The 20,746-nt window shown below is 36.1% G+C and overlaps 1 protein-coding gene and 1 long non-coding RNA gene across 7 annotated transcripts in view; one reads left to right on the top strand and one right to left on the bottom strand.

Annotated features, from left to right (window-relative positions):
* Window positions 1-11,365: 11,365 nt before the first annotated feature.
* LOC150105044 (uncharacterized) overlaps window positions 11,366-20,746 on the top strand; it is a 133,361-nt gene continuing 123,980 nt past the window's right edge. The window contains exon 1 of the long non-coding RNA XR_016548563.1: window positions 11,366-11,441. This is a non-coding gene — a long non-coding RNA (uncharacterized LOC150105044). The remainder of the gene's footprint in view (window positions 11,442-20,746) is intronic.
* LOC150105045 (uncharacterized) overlaps window positions 11,435-20,746 on the bottom strand; it is a 114,868-nt gene continuing 105,556 nt past the window's right edge. For 4 of the 6 annotated variants that reach the window (XM_090395468.1, XM_090395469.1, XM_090395467.1 and 1 more), the window contains exon 3: window positions 13,022-13,186. In XM_090395468.1, the coding sequence (XP_090251594.1) occupies window positions 13,161-13,186 (26 nt within the window). In that variant the 3' untranslated portion in view covers window positions 13,022-13,160. Of the gene's footprint in view, window positions 13,187-19,791; window positions 19,852-20,746 lie in introns of those variants that run through there. The other 2 variants (XM_090395471.1, XM_090395472.1) reach the window with 2 other exon arrangements.

Genomic DNA, 20,746 nt, shown 5'->3' on the forward strand with positions numbered 1-20,746 from the left:
GTGATTAGACTTAGAAGATGGTTTCCGATGGAACTAAAAATTGAAATTAAAGTATTTACTCACCTGCAACTTACAAAAACTTTTCGTAATCATAAAGCTTGATCAATACATGTGAACATAATACTCGACATGAAAGCATAAATCGCCAAAAAACATTATTTGTTTTTGTTTTGTCTTTGTTTATATTTAATCCTTTCTTGTTACTTTCTCCATTCAATTATTATTATTATATAACACCTCCAGGGAGTCCAAAGACTCATCAAGGTGCCTACTCTATAACTATCCGTCTCCACCAAACGCAACTACTTTCACCATCTACACCAACGCCATCTACCTCCAACCACCACCACCACTAGTATTTTCACAGACAATCACAAACATCCATGCCAACAGAGGGATTTGAACCTGCAGCCTTTTGGCTGGGGAGCAGATACGCTAACCACTCGGCCAACCAGGCCAGCAATTCATTATCATTTGTGAAATTCTTCTGCAGTTTCCTAAAAAAACAATCATCATCATGTTTGTGATTTAATGGAGTTATAATCATCACTGGGAAATGATTAAAAACTATCTTAATTATTCTAATATTTCATATCAGTCACAGAGACATCTTTAAGGAGTACAATCTAACACTTGTAACATGCACAAAGGTAACTCAAAACTGAGTGAAACATGTCGAAGAAAGACTAGAGTCTTAACTAGGTGGGGTATCCTCTATGGGGTGTCTGTAGGAGGCCTCAGTTGTAAAATGGATCTCAAAGGATTAATGTTTCCCATATTTTGGGAGAGAGCCTGTGTAGCTCAGTGGATGTGGCGTTTGCCAACCCTTGCGCTTGGCCGCACGAAGGAAGACTTGGTTTCGAGTCTAGTCGGCGACTAGAGGAAATTTTTCTAAGCCTTTATTCGACCGGTTCCCGAGTTAGTCGATCTCTTGCCCGTGCAAGCAGGTTTTTCCTGCTTGCACGGGCAAGCAGGTTTTACCTCCCGGAAACTCGGGTTTTTCGTCCTGTAAACTCAAGAAAATCGACCGTAGAACCCACATTATTTCAGACATTACATATATATTGTGTTAGGGTTAGGGACCATGAGATGGCGGCAGATTTGAGCCGTCTCTCTTCACTGAGTACAGCTTAATTAGTGATAGCCTTGGGTCGTCATCTATCTCTGATCTCTGATTGGTACCAGTGGAGATTGAACTGCCCACTCAGTCTCCAAAAGTTAGATAGGGCTAAATGGCCTCGCCTACTCCCCGTATACGGGAATAAAAAGGCGTTAGCTGATTTTTTTTTTTTTGATATTTTGGGAGGTTTATTGCATCCATATTTATTTAAATTGGACTAATTTATGAGGACAAATCAATCACATTCGCAATTCACCATCAAAAATACACGAAACACTAACAAGCGAGCCGCCATCTTGTTTTTCTATTGACGGTTACTGACCAGCAGCATTCTTAAATAGTTGCCTAGAACACGTGCTGATGCACGTGACGAATTATTCTGCATGTAAGCTGCGTACATCTAGATAACGGTTTTTTTCTATTGTACGCTCACAGTTCATAGGATCGGGTCTGGCAGATTGCCAAGAATAGTCAATACACACTGAAGAGAGAAAGAAATAAAGGTACGAATGCGTCACCAACACGCGAAATCACATACTTTATACGCAAAATACCCCAAATATTATACAAGCAAAATAGTTACCACTTTAAAAACTACAATGTTCATAAAAGAAAAGTTAATTTTTCAACATGTAATAATAAACAACACATCCCACAAAACGGATTATTTACCCCATTATCGGAATGGATTCTTCTTCTTCTTCTGACATGAGCACAAGTGTGGAAAGGGCTCGCATCTGTGGGCGTAAAGTAATTCAGTAGCAGGTATGTGTAGATTTAGCTGTATATTATCTCTTCCTCATTGAGCAGGCTTATTTTTACAAATTTTTAAATATATACAGAATGCTAGTTTGTATTATTATTATTATTATTATTTCATGACACCTCCAAGGAGCCCAAAGCCTCATGGAGGGAGGGTTACTCTTGCTCTACAACAATCCGTGTCCACCACACAACTACACAGAACTGCCCTTCATCATGTACATCGCCGTCTACTGCCCACCACCACACCACTAGTATTTTTTTGTCTGTAAATTGCGTGTGTTCTGATGGTCTATTTTTCCTATATGCGAGATGAAAAACCAGAGTTTCCGGGAGGAAAAAATCTTGCTACCACCGTATGAGTTCAGTTAACTCTTTCATCAATTGAAAAAAAAAAAAAAAACATAATAAATTATAAGAGCAGATATACACTTTTCGCAACTAGGCTTTTGGTTGCGATAAGCCTGTTGTATCTATTTTTACCAGCCTCAACCTTTGCCTACTGGTCATTTTTTTACTTTAAAATTCATATGAAAATCTCTATCGTAGAAACAATTTATGGATAGCTTATAGCTGCATCATCTCTGAACATATATATTTTCTAGTCTGACATTAAATTAAGGTAATCAGCAGTGGCGGGGGGATGTGTGTGTGTGGGGGGGGATGCTGCATATACAAATAAGAAAAAATAATTCATATTTTCCTAATCAGTAACTAATTTAATAATAAGTAAATTTACATATTAAAAAATTGCTTTATTAAAAATATTTCGCACTCACACATAATTTTTTTCGTACACAGAATAACGTGCGCAAGCATACACTATATCTGTAGCGTACGAAACCGTATCAATACGATTTCGTACATTACATTCCGTACATTACGATTACGACATTCCGACACTGCGTTAGATCGCAGTGCATTTGTTTCGTGTAATGATACTTTTTCATGTAACGATAATTGAGAAAATATAATTCTTTTCATATTTTCAGCAGTGACACGCGTCATAATTCAGCCTTGTATTTATAATAAATAATTACTGTATGTTATTTTAACAGAATAAAATAAGATTTATCATAAATATTTTACCCTCACCATGAACACCCATACACACCAATAATAAAAGTTTCGTATTTCAGAAATAACGCGCATACAATTTATCTCTAGCGACACTGCTCAACGAGCAGTGTCGGATTCACTTGTTACGTGCAGTGACAAGTGCAAATGAATATCGGCGAGTCTAGCCGGAACTGCTCGAACGTAATACTTCGGACACTGCGTTAGATCCCAGTGCATTAGTTTCGTAATCTAAAGCGTTAATCGAACAATTCCAATTATTAACTATTCAATCAATGTCGAAACATAAGCTGTACCATTGACATGATGTATTGCATTTATATAATGTTGTAAGCATGGTTATTATTTATAAACATAAACACAAACAAAATTAATTTTTTTCGTTTTTTCCTTGGGGGTACTTATGTACAAGCCGCCACTGGTAACCAGGCTTCTCAAGGAGCATCGAGTACCTCTCGGGTCAGCATTTTAAGACCATCTGGTCGTCTCTTGGGCTCAATATCACCTGCAGACTTCCAATTCTTCAGCACACATTGGCAACTCAGAAATGGTTCATTGCTGTGTAAATGTCATATACAAACACAGTGGCGCACTCAGAGGGGGGAGGGGGGGACAAGGTGTCCCCCCAAAGAAAAACCCACTAGAAAATTTTCCAAGAATCTTTCCCTAATTAATAAAATTCATTTTTTTTTATTTATGTTGTGTCATGTCTTCTATTTCTATACTACTTATGAATTAGCAATGATTGCTAATTCATAGGTCGTCGTGTGTATTCTCAAATCGTCTACTCAACTCCCCTCCCCCAAGATTAAACCCTGTAAGCGCTACTATATATATACAGACAGGTTCCCCCCCCCCCCCACACACACACAGATGTTTTTTTTTTTTTTTTTTTTTTTTTTTGCTGGACTGGTTAGCCGAGTAGTTAGCGTATCCGTATGTGATGGTGGTGGAGAGTAGATGACCTTGGTGTAGATGTGATGCGGTTCAATGTAATTACTGGATTGAGTGGAGACGGAGAGTTGTAAAGTAGGTGCTCTCTCCCTTGATGAGTCTTTGTACTCCTTGGAGGTGTTACGTACTAATAATAAATGATACGAGACTAACATTTTCCTGTGAAATACTGTTACCATTTTCCATGTACTTAGACAAGAAAGAAATAACGTCCAGCCCAGTCCTCCATCATTTGCTGCTATAACAACTTTTTGGGAGGGCTTCACTAGATTTTGGTATGTTGTTCCGGTAATTTGTCCATTCTTCCAGACGAGCATTAATGAGGTCAGTTACGAGCGATTCCACCTGACTCATAATCAACGTTCCAATCCATTCCACAATGTTTCCTGGAATTGAAATCAGGCTCTGTACAGGCAGCCAAGTTCTTCAACAATCATCTCATCAAACAATTCCGGCAATTCCCTTTCCGCAAAGCAAGTTCTGATACAAGATGCCATAAAGTTGGAAGCACAGAATTGTCTAGAATGTTATTATATTATAAGATGTTATAAGATGCAGTGTTAAGATTTCCCATTACTGGAACCTGAGAACCCCAGCCCAAACAATTAAAAACAGTCCCAGACATTGATGCTCCACCCAACTTCAGTTGGTACAATGCATTCAGATAGGTAGTATTCTCGTGCAATTCACCAATCCCCGACTCGTCATTCGGACTGCCAGATGGTAGACTGTGATTTATCACTCCAGAGAACACGTTTCTGCTGCTTCCGAGTCCAATGGTGGCAACTTTACACCACTCCATCCAATCCAACGCTTGGCGTTGCCCTTGTTGATGTCAAGCTTGTGTGTGGTGGGAAGATATGAAAACTCATGTTCTTCAGCTTCTGATGAACGGTTGTAGTGTGACTGCATGCAGAGGCATTTCGGAACTTTATAGCTAGTTTTCAACTGAGGGTAGAGGTGGTTTCACACCACGTGCTTCTGCATATATAAGCATAAGCAGATGACCTTTCACTGTGTCTTATGTCACCAGAGGTCTAGTGATGATAATAATAATGTGTATAATAGTTTAATAGTTGCACAGATATTTGAAGGTGTAGGTTTAAACTTGTAGTGCCTGTGGAAATGACATTTCATCCATAGTGCTACACCTCCTAAAGAAAGACCATTTTAGGATCGATTCTAGTTGCCAACTAAACTTTTTCTAAGAGCCTTTCTTTAGCCATATCCCATAACTGTAATGTGCATTAAGCTAAAGGGACTCTGCATATTCTGCTTGGAGAATAGTGTTAGCAAATTTATTTTGTTTTATTTATTTTATAAATAAATGTCTCAAATGTGAAAGGAGGAATAAATCAATTCGTGGTTGTTTTTCTCAAAGAGACTTCTTTTAAGTGCTAGATTTCAACTCCATAAACATTTGTAGGTTCTTATTTGTAAATATGTTAATATTGCTTCCACCAGTTAGCAATCAAAGAAGAATCCATAATGTACATTTATTTTATTGGTTTCAAGCATCAGAAATAATTTATATTTAAAATTCAAATTAGATTAGTATGTTTAAATAATTTAACTTTTCATATTACTAGGAAATGAAAGTTGAAAGACTATTCACAAGTATTATTCAGAGAACTGTGTGAAATGTCACATAAATAAAATGCAATATAACTGTAATGCACTTTATTGTACTGCATGAAAAATACAACATAAGCACTAAATAATACAAGTCAAATTCTGTTAAAGAAAGTCATACTATTATTGTTAATCATTTCTACAAATTATTATTAGCCTGATAAACAGGCAATGCATTTTATGCACTTCACAGAAGTGTATAAAATATCATATAAACACATAACATGCAATATAACTGTTTCTTATTTTACTGCTAAAAAACACAAAAGTAGCTAACAAGATAAAACTCTGTGTATTAGAATTAGGCTATTAATGCCATTGATTAACTCTGCAAGTCATTATGGGAGGCTTAGTCCTGTTCACAATGCAACATCTTTTAAACTGATTTACAATGCCCCCCCCCCCCCTCCAAGCAACACCACTGGATGTGAAGAACAATGTTCTGCTTAAAGAATTGTCCATTTGCAGAAATTATATTTATTACATGTCAGATCATTATAACTCTATTGTAATCACTAGCTTTGTAATTCAACATAAATTCCTTTCTTCTTCAGACTACTGTATGTCTACATACTCCATAAGCTGAGACTATGTCATCACCCTCATCAGTAGGGATCAATGATGATGATATACTTCAGTCTCAATCCCATGTTCCGACTGAACAAATCCAAGAAATCAAATGTTCTGGCTGTAACAAATCCACATCCTTCCCTCACATGCACACACCTGTTCACTCTGTACTATCATAATGAAATCTCCCACCCAGGATTTAATCTTGGGTAGGGGTGCGAGTTAAACGGATAAAAATATTTTTAATATAATGAGTTTGCATTAAAAATATTTTTATCCTTTCAACTAAAATTCGTTAAATTTCATTCATTTAATAAAATTCATTAGGTGATTATAAAAATGTATTTAAAGAATAAAATCCAGTTTTCTTTTCGTTTTACAAAGCTCTTGAATTATTTCAGTCGTGGTTACATTAATTAATCTGTGTGTGTGTGTGTGTGTAGCAAAGCAAGTCCGTTCAATCGTGATTGTGTCATGGTAGATTTTAAATAGGTTTTTAAAAGGCATAAGTTAGGAAATGACCTTTCACTGACATGTTGTTATTCATTTTGTCACACTTTGAAACGGCATTTTTGCATGGAGCTATTGCAAACGGTTTTTCAAATTTCTTATATACCACAACTTGAATTGGGCGTTCAAAATTGCTGGATTTGTATAAGGCAAATCACCGGCATAAAATTCACACAATTGACGAAAATCTTCCATTGCACTTGCTGTTGGAGCATCTTTTCCATTTGGTAGAAGAGAAAAAAAAATATATATATTTCAAAATGTTGCGGTGACGAGTGAAACGTTCATGAAGTTGAATCAATATTTGGTCAATAAATGGAATGAAATAGTTCTCCTGAAATACTCTTCTACAGAATCGGCTGGAACATTGGACCTTAATGTTTGTTTTGATGAAGTCCTTGGCTTTTTAATGTCAATATTAAAATTATTGGCTTTTATACATGCTTCATCGTAAATATCTTTAAATGAAGAATCTGGTGTTTCACGAAGGTATTTAATTGAGCCACAACATCATCAACACAACTTAGGGCAATTAAGAGATCAGTCAGATTTTTGCATTATTTTACACCATTAGACCAGGGGTCACCAAACTTCTTTGACCGTCGACCCCTTCAAGAGTTTCTTGACTTTTTTTATCGACCCCCTCTATTTTATTTACTATTACGTAATTATAATAGGACAAACAAAAAAGACGCTTATGTGAGTTTTTAGATTGTTTATTTTAGTTAGTGTTTCTTGTATGTATAATATAGTATATATTATTATATTGGCTTAACGTCAAAGGGATACGTTTTTGTTTTTGACGTCCTTCTTAACATTACATATTTGATAGGAGGGATAAATAATATATATATATAAAATTTAATTTAGATAACAAAATAACAATAATACAATCTTCCTATAGGTGTATATAGGATGTACAAAACTACAGGCCTGCTCAACACTTCAATATAGAGATAGAGAAGTTTAGTTCGTGAATGAATAACGATTGAATTATAATACGTATGTTGATGAATTTTAGAGCATTAACGCTCACTTGTATGTCGATGCGCAAAAATGAGACTAGGATCGAATACGAGAAGTATAAGTAAATAAGCAACCACGCACGTGTTGCAATCTCGCTCCCGTTGCGCCAGCAGGTGGGAACCACCGACATCCGTTTATTGGTAAATATGTCATTTTGGCCTACATAATGGGCCTTCGTAACTGTTTTCATGACTTTGCTCCATCTTACAGGTCCTATAAATGTCACTGTTCCCCACGATTCACTCTTAATTGCGTTGTCATTCAAGATGGAGGTAATCTAAGTTAACCGAATTAAATATTACCCATACAATGAAGTCTTATATTTTTCTATCGACCCCTGACCCCGAATTGATCCCTAACAATGTTATATAGATCCCTGGGGGTCGATATCGATCACTGTTTTAGACAATGGTAAGGCGCACGCAAATATTTTTTGCAAGCTAAATAAAGATATTATAAATCTTAAAAGATATTATTATAATATTATAAACAACAAGGACGTCCTGTCTTTTAGGGGTATTGAAGAAATTGTGTACCTTTTCAATTATGCCAATGCAATTTCTTATTTGTCACAGATATTTCCAAGTGCCAAATTCAAGCTATGTGATGCACAATGAACATATAAAGCTTGTCGATATTATTATTACATAACACCTCCAGGTAGTCCAAAGACATATCGAGAAAGGACACCTACTCCACAACTCTCCGTCTTCACCAACCAACCACAACTACAATCATCATCATCATCATCATCTATCACCGACCACTACCACTAGTATTTTCACAGACAATCACAAACATCCATGCTTACGGCGGGATTCGAACTCGCAGCCTTTTGGCTGGAGAGTCGGCCAACCAGGCCGGATATATAGATAAAAAAATTTAAATTTGTGGATAAAAATAAAAACAAAGTTTTAATTTTTATTAAACAAATAAGATGATATAATTATGTTACTATTTACTTTTAATGAGATGGATGAGATACTCGACCTTGCAGAGTTGCTGGATATCTGGCTCAATATTGGTCAACTTCAATCAAAGATCGGCACACACACACACACACACACACACACACACACACACACACACACACACACACACACACACACACACACACACACACGAATACGATATCTGTATTTTGTTTTTATTTGAAGGAGCGATGAAAATCCTTTCTCAGAAAAATAGGTTGTAGAAAAACTGCATGACGATTTTCGACTTCTTCAAATAATTCGGGAAATTCACTTCTCACTGAAGGCGAGATCCAGAATCGAGCCAAACCACGATCACGGAATTGCATTTTAAGCCCACTGTCACACTTGAAAGCTCAATTAGCTGCTCTTTTTTTCGATAACGAAAGGTCGTTTTCGTGACTGCAAGTCTGAAATGTATCGTGAAATCACAGAAATTTCTTATAAAAAGTTATTTGGAAAATATTTCCAAATTCTATTTCAGAGTTTTAAGGTGGACACAAACTCTTTCCCAGTTGTTAAAATTCTAAACTAATAAGTTTTGGAGCCCTATACAAAATAACCAATTGTATTTATTTACCTTTTGAATAGTATCCTGGGAAGCTCCAAACCTTCCCTTCCCTTTCATCACGCGTTCATATCAACAGGCTATTGTTGATATTGCTTTATATACACATTCAAAACTGTAAACAATTGTTGAATAATAACACAATAATGTAGGCATAATTACCGTAAAGGGAGAAAAGTCACAAAAATGTTCCTACAAAATAACCAATTATATTTACCTTTGAATGCTGGTCGAGTGTCCAACAAATCTTTCCTTTCGTTAAGCGTATTAATATTGTCGCATTGCAACTGGGAATTCTGTGGATTCGTTACAGATCTTTCTCTTCAGAAACTACACACAAACTGTCATTACAAACTCGTTTTGTATTATCGCTGTCATCCGAGATATTTTTCCGTTTAAAGAAGGTACCAATGTACTTATCCATATTTGAAATACCATACTTACTCACATATAACTCTCACTCCTGAATTTACTTTTCGCAAAAAGAAATTAAAGTTTCGCATATAGCTCGCAAATGAAAAAAAGGTAAAACACGTTCAGAGCGGGGGCGATAGTAACTTTCTTCCGCGGTAAACAACACTCCCTCCCCCAATAGCCACTATATTGCAGAGGCAAGAAAAATAAGTATGAATAAGGTATAAGCAGTCTGTGTAATATATTTCTCAACTGGGATAAAAACGACACTAATTAATAAATCACGTCCCCTCATACAGAAACTATGCTGTATATATAGACTCAAGCAAAACCATATGTTGCACCAGCAAACATAGTATCTAACTATAAAAACTATTGTTATTAATTAGTAGAAAGTATTTTTACCTTGGGTATAAATATGTTAAAGATACCAAGCAATTTTAAACCTGGTTTTACTCCATTTCCCAAGTAAGCAAACAGACTAAAAGTCAAGTTTGCGCCTGCAATTGATGCAAGTCTAACTGATCCCACAGGTAGTGCAGGAACAGGGCAACTCGTGGCAAAGGTGGAACAAGCCCCGATCACTAATCTTAATATTACCTTTAATACAAAACATCATACATCCCCTTCTTGGAGATGTGTTTTGGCATTAAAGGTAAATATTAAGATTAGTGATCGGATCTTGTTCCACCTTTGCCACGAGTTGCCCTGTTCCTGCACTACCTGTGGGATCAGTTAGACTTGCATCAATTGCAGGCGCAAACTTGACTTTTAGTCTGTTTGCTTACTTGGGAAATGGAGTAAAACCAGGTTTAAAATTGCTTGGTATCTTTAACATGTTATTAATTAGATTGTGTGAGTTCGCTCGGCAGCAATAAAATTCAACCGAAAGTGTTAAAATTTGTAAACGTGCTTGCTTTTCGCGCGATTTCCGAAAAATATATAAATACTGGAGTTAACTCACAACACATTTTGTCTAAGTATTACTTAGCACTTCTGAAGATATATTGAGCCTTGGTTGAAGGAGGAAAACCTTCAACAATAAAAATCAATAAACAACAAGCAATTGGTTGAAATGTGGTCATGTGGACAATACATGTTCACTTCAAATCTGACAAAACAGCAAGGGAAGGTGGAAGCAATAAAACCATATTGTTTTTCACTTCATCGCTCTTTTATTACTGTCATTCTGCCACTACAAATTAAAAGTGGCAGAATGGTCATTCCATGAACATTCTGCTGCTATTTTTTTTTTCATTTTATTTTAATAATTTTTATTTATTCAATTTTAATTTTTGTTTGGATAATTAAAATATATAGATTTATTTGGTTAATTTAAGCCTGTGGACCACCTGCCCCATCGTCGCGGACCACAAGTTGAGAAACATTGCTATAGGGTTCTCTCACCTTATGTGACCCCTAATTCATAAGTAGTATAGAAATAGAAGACATGACACAACATAAATAAAAAAATGAATTGTAATTAGGAAAATTTTCTAGTGTTGTTTTTACTTTTTCTTTTTTTTTTGGGGGGGGGAAGAGGGCCCCTTGGCCCCCTATCTGGGTGTGCCACTGCCCATAATAATTATCTGCTTCAAAGTTATTAAGATGAGTTCACTAAACATTTACCACCCATATCCTCTACATTCTTTAGCCAATAGCAACATCCCACTAAATATCCTGTCTTGCTTTTTGCTATCATACACTGTACATGTTCCAGTTATCTGAGCCATTTCCTTTAATACTCTATCCGCAGAGAGAGAAAAACGTATCTACAATTATGAGTAACATTCCACATATACATATATTAGTCAGCTAATGGATCAGCCATGCCCAGGTACCATATGATATACTGTAATTTTTAATAATATTAATTATACAATATTACACCCTCATATTAAATATGCAAATTGTTTTGCACAGCTGCTAATTATATTATTATTAGCTCAGTACTTTCATTATTTTCTTCTTCACCAACACACACACACACAAGATATTTGTTTGAATCCTTATAGTCACATAATTAATCTTTCCTGAAGAACGTTAATTATTTTATTCAATGATTTCTTTAATTATATGAGTAGGGAATTCTGTGTGTTTCTCTTTGTTATTGTGAAAATAAATTTATGTAAATTTATTTTCACAATAAAGGTATCGCCGATTCCATAAGTCTGAAGTTTTCTCTTTTTTGCCAACTTTTATAAAACTATTTTCTTGTCTGCTATTTACAATTCCACAAATATAATAACTGTAACTTATAAATAACTAAATATTTAGATAAAAGATTTTCATAAATGCTAATACTCTACAAGTAGTATTAAATTTATCAGAATTCTGGAGCAATCCTACTTCCTTCTATAGTATACGTGCATCATATGGAATCAATATTATTACTTAAAATTACATTTATTAAAATTCAAAGTAGTGTAGTATAGTGCTATATTATAATATTAGTCTGTTAAATAATTGTTTCAAGTGTTAAGATCTTCATTTCAGTTTCTGCTGCTCTGTGCAGCAGAAACTTTTTGTTCAGTTTCTGTTGTGCCTCATCTTCTACCGATTTAATTCTTCCCTTGCAGATTCAAATGCTGTATTCACCATGTCTCGTTCAATTTCCAGAACAACAGCCACACATCTGATGGGATCTGACTGTGGAGACTTCTGAAGAGTCATATCCCTGAAGAGACGTGCAATTCTGTCAAAAGCACAAAGTGGAGTATTGTCAAACATTTGAAAGTATGGCAAAAATAATGGAAGAGCTATTATAACTTTTCCAAGATAAGGAATTCCAGATGCAAAAGTTAAGAGATATGTCAAAATATCCAAAACTAACTCAAAATTATGCCTCGTGGAAGCATCTGCATGTTTCTGCTTTTCTTTACCTAATTTAATAAGAAAAGGCAAATTGCTTATGAGAATGCTTGCATACAGCTTGAAATCGCCAAAATCTTGTACTTTACGAAGCCAGTCATAAGCTTCATAAGCACCTCCCACCACAATGCAGGCTTCAAAACAGATATTAAGAAGCGATTTAAGCATACTCCAAAAGGAATCATCGAAGATTTTATTAATCAAACTGTTCACTTTATTTGAGCGCTGATAAAGAGCTTCAAATCCTTCCCACAGTTTCTTCCATTCCTTATCATCCTCTTCCAAAATAGCTCGCACTTTCTTTTGCACACTCACAGTGATTCCAAATTCTGTGAGACTAGCTCCTATGAACATTGCACTCCCATAACCTGCTCCTGCCTGCATACTTCGAACAACACTTGTACTAGCTCTGACAGCTAATGCAGAACATGAACTCAATCCCAATCCAATAGAACAGACTGTTGTTATCCCTGCTGATATCCATTTGGCAATATTTACATTAGAGTGATGACAGTCAAGGTCATCTGCCAGATTGGTCGTATCCTCAATTGCAATGTTTCTGACTTTCTTCCATTCTGGTAGTCTGTCTTCAAAAGCTTTCATCAATGATGGAGTGGATATGAGCACATTGGAAAGTTCTTGGTCAAGATACTGAAGTTGGCTGAGAACAGTTTTTTTGAATTCATCAAGGTTCACATACATCTTGAAAACCTATGAAAAGAGAAATGTAAAAATATTAAGATATATATTTAAGCAATGCAGTTTAGATAGATACAAAAGCAATGAAAAGCTGAACAGTGATACAATAACATGAATATGCAGTGAATAAACTGACAAGTTATTTGTTGCTCATTCCTTGTACTGCAACAGAAGTTATGAATTTGTTAATTTCATCACTATATACCAATGTTAGAATTCTTCAAAGAATTCAATGAACATCTAAAATTCTTTTTACTTTTGACCACAATTGTTAAGCTCTTAATAAACTTCACTAAAAACAGATGACGAAAACTTGGTTTGTTCTAAAGAGACTGGAGAAAATGTTCTCAAATGAGTACAGAATTGTCACATATGGTGTATCATGTTGATCATACTTGATTGCAGGAAACTGATGAGGCTAGGATCTTGAAAAGAATGGTGGACAGAAAGTGAAGTTCAGAGGGTATATTGCAAATGTTTGTAAAATAGCTGAAAGGATTACTTGGATGTTGAAAAATACTCTAAGTAAAGATAAGGAGTTATCATCTCTCTTTATAAAGCTATGATTCGGCTGCATCTTGACTACTGTGCACCGATTTGGTCACCTAGGTTTCTAGGGGGGGGGGGGGGACCAGGAGGTGGTAGAGAAGATTTTCAGAGATGAGTGATTAAACTGGTGACAGGTCTGTAGAATACTCCCTATGATGACAGGTTGAGGATTTGCAGGTTACAAAGTTTAGTTGATAGGCAGAAAAGAGGGGAGTTGATAAAGAAACTTTTAAGATATTGAAGGAGATTTATTAAACTGATGCAAAGGAAAATTTTCAATATATGAGAAATAGTCAACGAAGTAAGTAGGGGCCCATCTGTGGAAGTTGTGTAAGAGCGTGGTTAGTAGGGGGGGGGGTGCAGACCAGATTTTTTGCACGGAGACTGGTGAATGAGTGGAATGGATTGCTAGAATGGAGTTCCCTGATAGTAAATACGTTTAAGGAGAGGTACGATAAGTTTAGCGTGTATTATAGTTAGTTTGAGTCTTCCACAATGTATCTCTAGACTCCATGGAGATGCTATATAATAATAATGAAGTAAACTGCAAGTATCTAGATTGCTTCAGTATGCTGGAGATAGATAATGAAAGAGCTACACAGGTCACAAATGACTGCTGACATGATCAGGATGTTTGTGATATGGGAATTTTAATTTTTATCTTGTCATGTTCCAATTGCTAGGCAATTTGAGTATCACTGCACAAACTTTGGAACACTTTTTAATCACCATTCCATTCATGAAATGTTTTACTTTCGTATAATACAGGTACCACAGGTGGGCAGCAAGTTAGATAATCCCACCCAAATAACTGAAGTGGCTTTAAACCTTTTAAAGCCAGTTTAAGCGTATAATAAGGAGGTTAGATCTGGTTTTATCAATCTTCTTGCATTTTATGATAAGGTAATGAGGATGTTAGATAAGGAAGAGTCATATACAGTGATATTCTTGGACTTTGCAAAATTAAATTCCAAGTGTACAAGCTGAAGAGGGTGGGAATAGATAGCATATTGGTTCTCTAAATGATACCATGATGTGTATGTTGGAGCAATTCTCAAAAAAGGAGGGTAACCAGTGGCATGCCCAAGGTGCTATTGTTCAGTTCCCCCTGCTGTTTAGTTTATTTTATCTATTAATGATATTTCATATGGATTGAGTGGGGATTCAGATGTTTGCTGATGATGCAAAGTTGGGAAGAATTATAAAGAGCACTGTTGATGTTAATTCCCTTCAAGAAGATTTAAAGACTTTTAGCTTGTACAGAAGAGTGGGGTTGTAGTTTTAATATTCATAGGTATAAGGTGTTTCATTTTGGAGTGAAGTGATATAAGGCTGTGTACTATTGATATTAATGTGCTTCAAGAAGTGGATGAGATTCAGGATATGGTAGTCATGATTGACAGTAGAATGAAGTTTAGAGGAAAACACTGCAACTGCTGCAAAGACTGCTCATTACATTTCTGCTATTATAAGGAAAACACAGACATGTACTGGTAAGGAGGTAGTTGTACCAATGTATAAAGCACTGGTCAAACTCATTCATGTTAGAGGTTTAATGGAATATTTTAACTGCACTGAGAAAGGATCAAAACTAATTTTAATACTTCCAATATTTCATCTCCATCACAGAGACATCTTCGGGGATTACAAAAACTTTTTGTAACAACACACACACAAATACAATACAAAGTCCTATCTAGGTGGTGCACCCTCTATGGGCATTTGCAGGTGGCCTGGGATGTAAAGAGGGATCTCTGATAATTAAAGTTTCCCAAATTTTGGGAAGTTTAATGCAACCATATTTGTTTAAATTAGGTTGATTCCTGAGTGCAAATGCACTCAGGAATCAACTCAGGAATTAATATTCCCCAAAGATGTCTCTGTGATGTAGACGAAATATTGGAAGTATTAAAATTAGTTTTAATCCTTTCTCAGTGCTGTTAATATTCCATTAAACCTCTAACACGAATTCTTCACAGCACTTAAGCCTCAACACATGTATACTGGTCAGACTATACTCAGATTTCGTCACCTGGTTGTCAGTGTGATGCAGAAACATTGGAGACAGTCCAGAGATGAGCAACAAAGGCAATATCTAGAATCTGGAATGTTCGCTATGGAGAGAAGTTGATAAATTACAGAGCTTGGTGGATAGGTGGAAAAGAAGTGATATTATACAGACATTTAAGTTAATAGGGAGATAATATCTGATTAATACAGCAAGTGGAACCCCCCCCCAAGTCTCCAAAAGTTAGGTCTAAAATGGCCTTGTGTATTCCCTATAGGGAATAAAAAAGACATTAGCTGATTTATTTTAATGCAGAGGGATTACAAAATGAGCAGAAGATGAGAGGGGAAGAACCAGAGGCCATTCCCTTGTAGTTGTGTAAGAGTGTGGTAAAGAGGGGTGCAAGGAGTGGATTTTTTATATGAAGAATTAAGGGTGGATGAAACCCATTATCAAATATGTTGTGATCACTCTCCCACTTACTAGGATAGAATTCAGGTGATAATGCATGTGATCTACATTCTCCCTTATCCCCCCCCCATATTAAAGCAGCAACCAATTATATATTTTATCCTGTTGGTCTCTATCTCATCCCAGACAGCCTCAAATGAACTGCCCTTTGCATCTCTGTCTCCAGATTTACTTGTACTCTTTTTGGCTTCAATTTTTCTGCTATCATTAGCAAATCCTTTCCCCCCACTTCATCCTGTTTCTTCTGTCCTCACTGAAGATACTATCCTCCTGCATTCTATTCCTATGACATCCTTGATCAACCAAGTCCCTTTAATACCTATAACTTTTCTGCAATTAGTGTATCATGTGATCATTGTCCCACTTTCTACCCTCTAGGTTGCCTGGATTCACATTCACCTGCATTCCCCTCTTCTAAACATTCTAGTTTCCATGACTCTGAATTCTGTTATACTTTATCAACACCTCTGACTCTAAATCCATTGAAATGCAAGTATATATATATAAATCCTTCCATCCAACTCACTCCACATACACACATCCAAAACCTCCACATTCCTCCTACACAATCCGTTCACTGACTCATTCACGTCCATTCACATTGCAGCTGTACCATACTGTGATTTCTGCATCTTTAGCATGTGGACTGAAGAGGCATATAACTAACAAATCGAAATGAAACACCTCCACCTCAGTAACAAAAAATTGTTGGCACTAACATGAATTAAAGTCAGAGCTTGAGTCATATTTGCCACGAGTTGTTTCTACATGTATTACTGTCTGAATACTACGGGATACATTACAAACAGCAACAGACAGCAGAGTTGGGTTCTCAAGAACTGTTTACTTTCCTCTTGATTTAAAGGTATGGATTTTTATACATATTTAAAAGCTTTTGTCAGGCTTCTATATGTTTTATTTCATGTCAATCCTATCCACAAACAACTAAAAACTTATAACTTATTTTAGTACTGCAGATGGTGTAAGGGCTGGTTAATTATGAGAACCCAACTCTAGAGAATAAACCTAGAATATTTTCATATTTTGGGAAGCTCGCCGATAAGCTAGGTCGGAATTACAAACATTTTAATATGCTGGGTATCCATCCAATCCTTCATTTCTTTCATTCCATCTTATTATTATTATTATTATTCAGGCCTCCATGGAGTCAAAAGACTCATCATGAGAGGTCCTTCCTAAGAACATAAAGTCTGTCAAGACTCATCGAGGGAAGGTTCCCCCTAAGAAACACAAAGTCTATCATACCACTCCTTAAACTCATTGACCGTTCTTGCCCTCACCACTCTATCAGGCAATGCATTCCATGGCTCAACCACCCTCCATGCAAAGAAACCACTCCTCACCCTCTTGCTCACAGTTTCCTTTCGTAACTTCCAGGGATGGCTTCTTGTTATCACTCCTTCCCGCTGTTCAACCAAGTGAAAGAACTCCCCAGTGTCAACCCTGTAACCACCTCTCAACAGTTTAAAAGTCTCAATCATATCATCTCTCCTTCTTCTATCTGCCAAACTCTGCAGTCCACATTCCCTCAGCTGATTCTCATAACTATCATTGTACAGTCCCGAGACCATCTTTGTCATCCGTCTTTGTATCTTTTCCACAGTTAATTTATCCCCTTCAAATCCTGGGGACCAAATCTGAGAACAATAATCCAAGTGTGGTCTGATCAGAGACTTATACAACGGAATGATAACCCTCTTATCTCTGCAGGTCAGTGTCCTTCTCATAATTGCAGCAATCCTCTGTGTTACCTGCACCACCTTTGCAATATGTCCCCTATCGGTACACAATAAATAACGGAAAAAACTCATGTAGAAAGATTATTTATTAGTATAATTTTCGCCTGTGTGTCACAGGCATCCTCAGTACATTAAGCTCAAAATTAAACACTAACTGACAATTCCAAAAAGCGTCACCTAAGTAGCTGGTGTAAGATAACTAAAAAGGTCAATAACTTTCCTAAAAAAAAAAAATTAATACAATAAAAAGTTAGGAAAGATTATTTGTAAAGTACTATCTCCCATAAAGGGGACAGACGTAAGCCATCAGATCTGTTTAAGTTAGGAGAATGAAGTAGAGTTTCACATGTTTCTTTATAAAGGCGTTCCATGAGAAACTGACTTTTGTGAAGAACTCTTGTCTTTCTCCAATGAACTCTGTGTCTAGTGAAGATGGCATGTTCAGAAAGTCCAGACTTTTCAGGTTTAAAGTATTCAATATAAGATTGGTGTTCTTCTAGCCGAATAGAGGCAGATCTTCCTGTTTGTCCAAAATAACTTCTTTCTTTCTATCTAATGGTTATAAGAATTGCTTAATTGAAAGAACTTTGAGTAGTTTTAATATGTCTTCCTCTTCAAACACAGAGGAAATAACACGCATTACTATCCCTTATGTACAAGGCATCAGTGAACGTATAGCAAAAGTTTTAAAACCACTGAATATTTTTGTTGCCTTTCGACCGTTTAGAAAAATCTCCACCTTTCTCACTTCTCCTAAGGACAAGCTTCCACATCTTAATCATCCAGGTGTCTACCAGATTCCATGCTCTTGTGGATTATCTTATTTCGGACAAACGGGAAGATCTGCTTGTATTCGGCTAGAAGAACACCAATCTTATATTGAATACTTTAAACCTGAAAAGCCTGGACTTTCTGAACATGCCATCTTCACTAGACACAGAGTTCATTGGAGAAAGACAAGAGTTCTTCACAAAAGTCAGTTTCTCATGGAATGCCTTTATAAAGAAACGTGAAACTCTACTTCATTCTCCTAACTTAAACAGATCCGACGGCTTACGTCTGTCCCCTTTATGGGAGATAGTACTTTACAAATCAGCTAATCTTTTCTAACTTTTTATTGTATTAATTTTTTTTTTTTTTTTTTTTTTTTTTTTTTTTTTTTTTTTTTTTTAGGAAAGTTATTGACCTTTTTAGTTATCTTACACCAGCTACTTAGGTGGAGCTTTTTGGAATTGTCAGTTAGTGTTTAATTTTGAGCTTAATGTACTGAGGATGCCTGTGACACACAGGCAAAAATTATACTAATAAATAATCTTTCTACGTGAGTTTTTTCAGTTATTTATTGTGTACCGATATGTCTACTCACGGTTTACCTCTTTTAAAAAATATGTCCCCTAAACTTCAGGTTTCTATCAATCATCAACCCCAGATCTCTTGTCTCCCCAACTTCCTCCAGTATAACTCCTCCCATAGAGTATGCAGCATCCCATCGATGTTTCCCAAACCTCAAGACCTTACATTTTGCTGCATTAAACTGATACCCCCATTCATTTGCCCGTCTATCTAGCTTATTCAAGTCCTCTTGCAGGGCTACTACATCTGCACTATTACTAATAATCCTTCCCATCTTCGCATCATCCACAAACAACTGAATATCCCCTTGCAATCAAGTTGACTCTCACAGATAACATTATCCTCATCTGCCCAGTGCTGTATATGGTCCCTCACTACTTTTTCCAAGATCTTAACAACTACTGATGACACACAGACTGGTCTATAATTAGACACTTCCAGTCTGTTACCACCCTTATGCAATGGCACTATCTTACCTTCCTTCCATTCCCTGGGCACCTTTTCCGCAGCCAGACTTTCATTGAAAAGCCAGGTTAAAGGCACTGTCAGTTCCGCAGCATGATAATGTAATCAGACCAAGATGCTTGATACATATTACAGGCTGATACATGATCTATATTTCATATGGGATAAAAAAATAAGATAAAATACTTCAGTGTATATCATTCTTATTTTATTTCTTATAATTGATTGTAAACATATCCAAAATTTGAATAAAAACCTTTAAATTACCTTCCATACCAAATTTTCTTAAATGTGATTTCCACATTTAAGAAAAAAATAATGTATTGTGCAATTTAAGAAAAATAATATAATAAATAATGAAAAGAAAAAAGACAAAAGTAAAAATGTTAACACTGTGCGAATCACAATCCAATAACCAATTGTTGGATAAGCTGGTGGTGAGAACTAGGATTCAGAAATGGGTTGGAAAAAATGGAATTACTTTTGATGGACAGCATGGATTTTCTGAGGAGAGGTTATGTTTTAGTAATCTACTTATTACAATAAGGTGACAGCTTCCTTGAAAAGAGGAGAGGGATACACAGTAGTATACTCAGATTTCGCAAAGGCTTTTGATAGATTACCACATGATAAGTTGATAGTCAAACTAGAGCAGATGGGACTGGATATTGGGTTAGTGAACTGGATCGCAGACTGAATATTATTATTATTATTATTATTTATTATCTAATAGGTATCAGCAAGTTGTGTATGGTGGAGCAATATCCAGGAAGAGGAAAGTCACTAGTGGTGTGCCTCAGGGGGTCTGTTTTAGGGCCATTGTTATTTCACCTGTGTGTTAGTGATATATTGGTGAACATTTGGATGGGGATATTCAGTTGTTTGCAGATGATGCAAAGTTGGGACAAACTATGAAGAGTAAAGAAGATGCTGTGGCCTTACAAGAAGACTTGAATAAATTGAGTG

The sequence above is a fragment of the Typopeltis vanoorti genome, chromosome 7, assembly GCF_054136105.1.
Source record: "Typopeltis vanoorti isolate ZY-2024b chromosome 7, IOZ_Tvanoo_1.0, whole genome shotgun sequence".
In the NCBI taxonomy this organism is placed as follows: domain Eukaryota; kingdom Metazoa; phylum Arthropoda; class Arachnida; order Uropygi; family Thelyphonidae; genus Typopeltis; species Typopeltis vanoorti.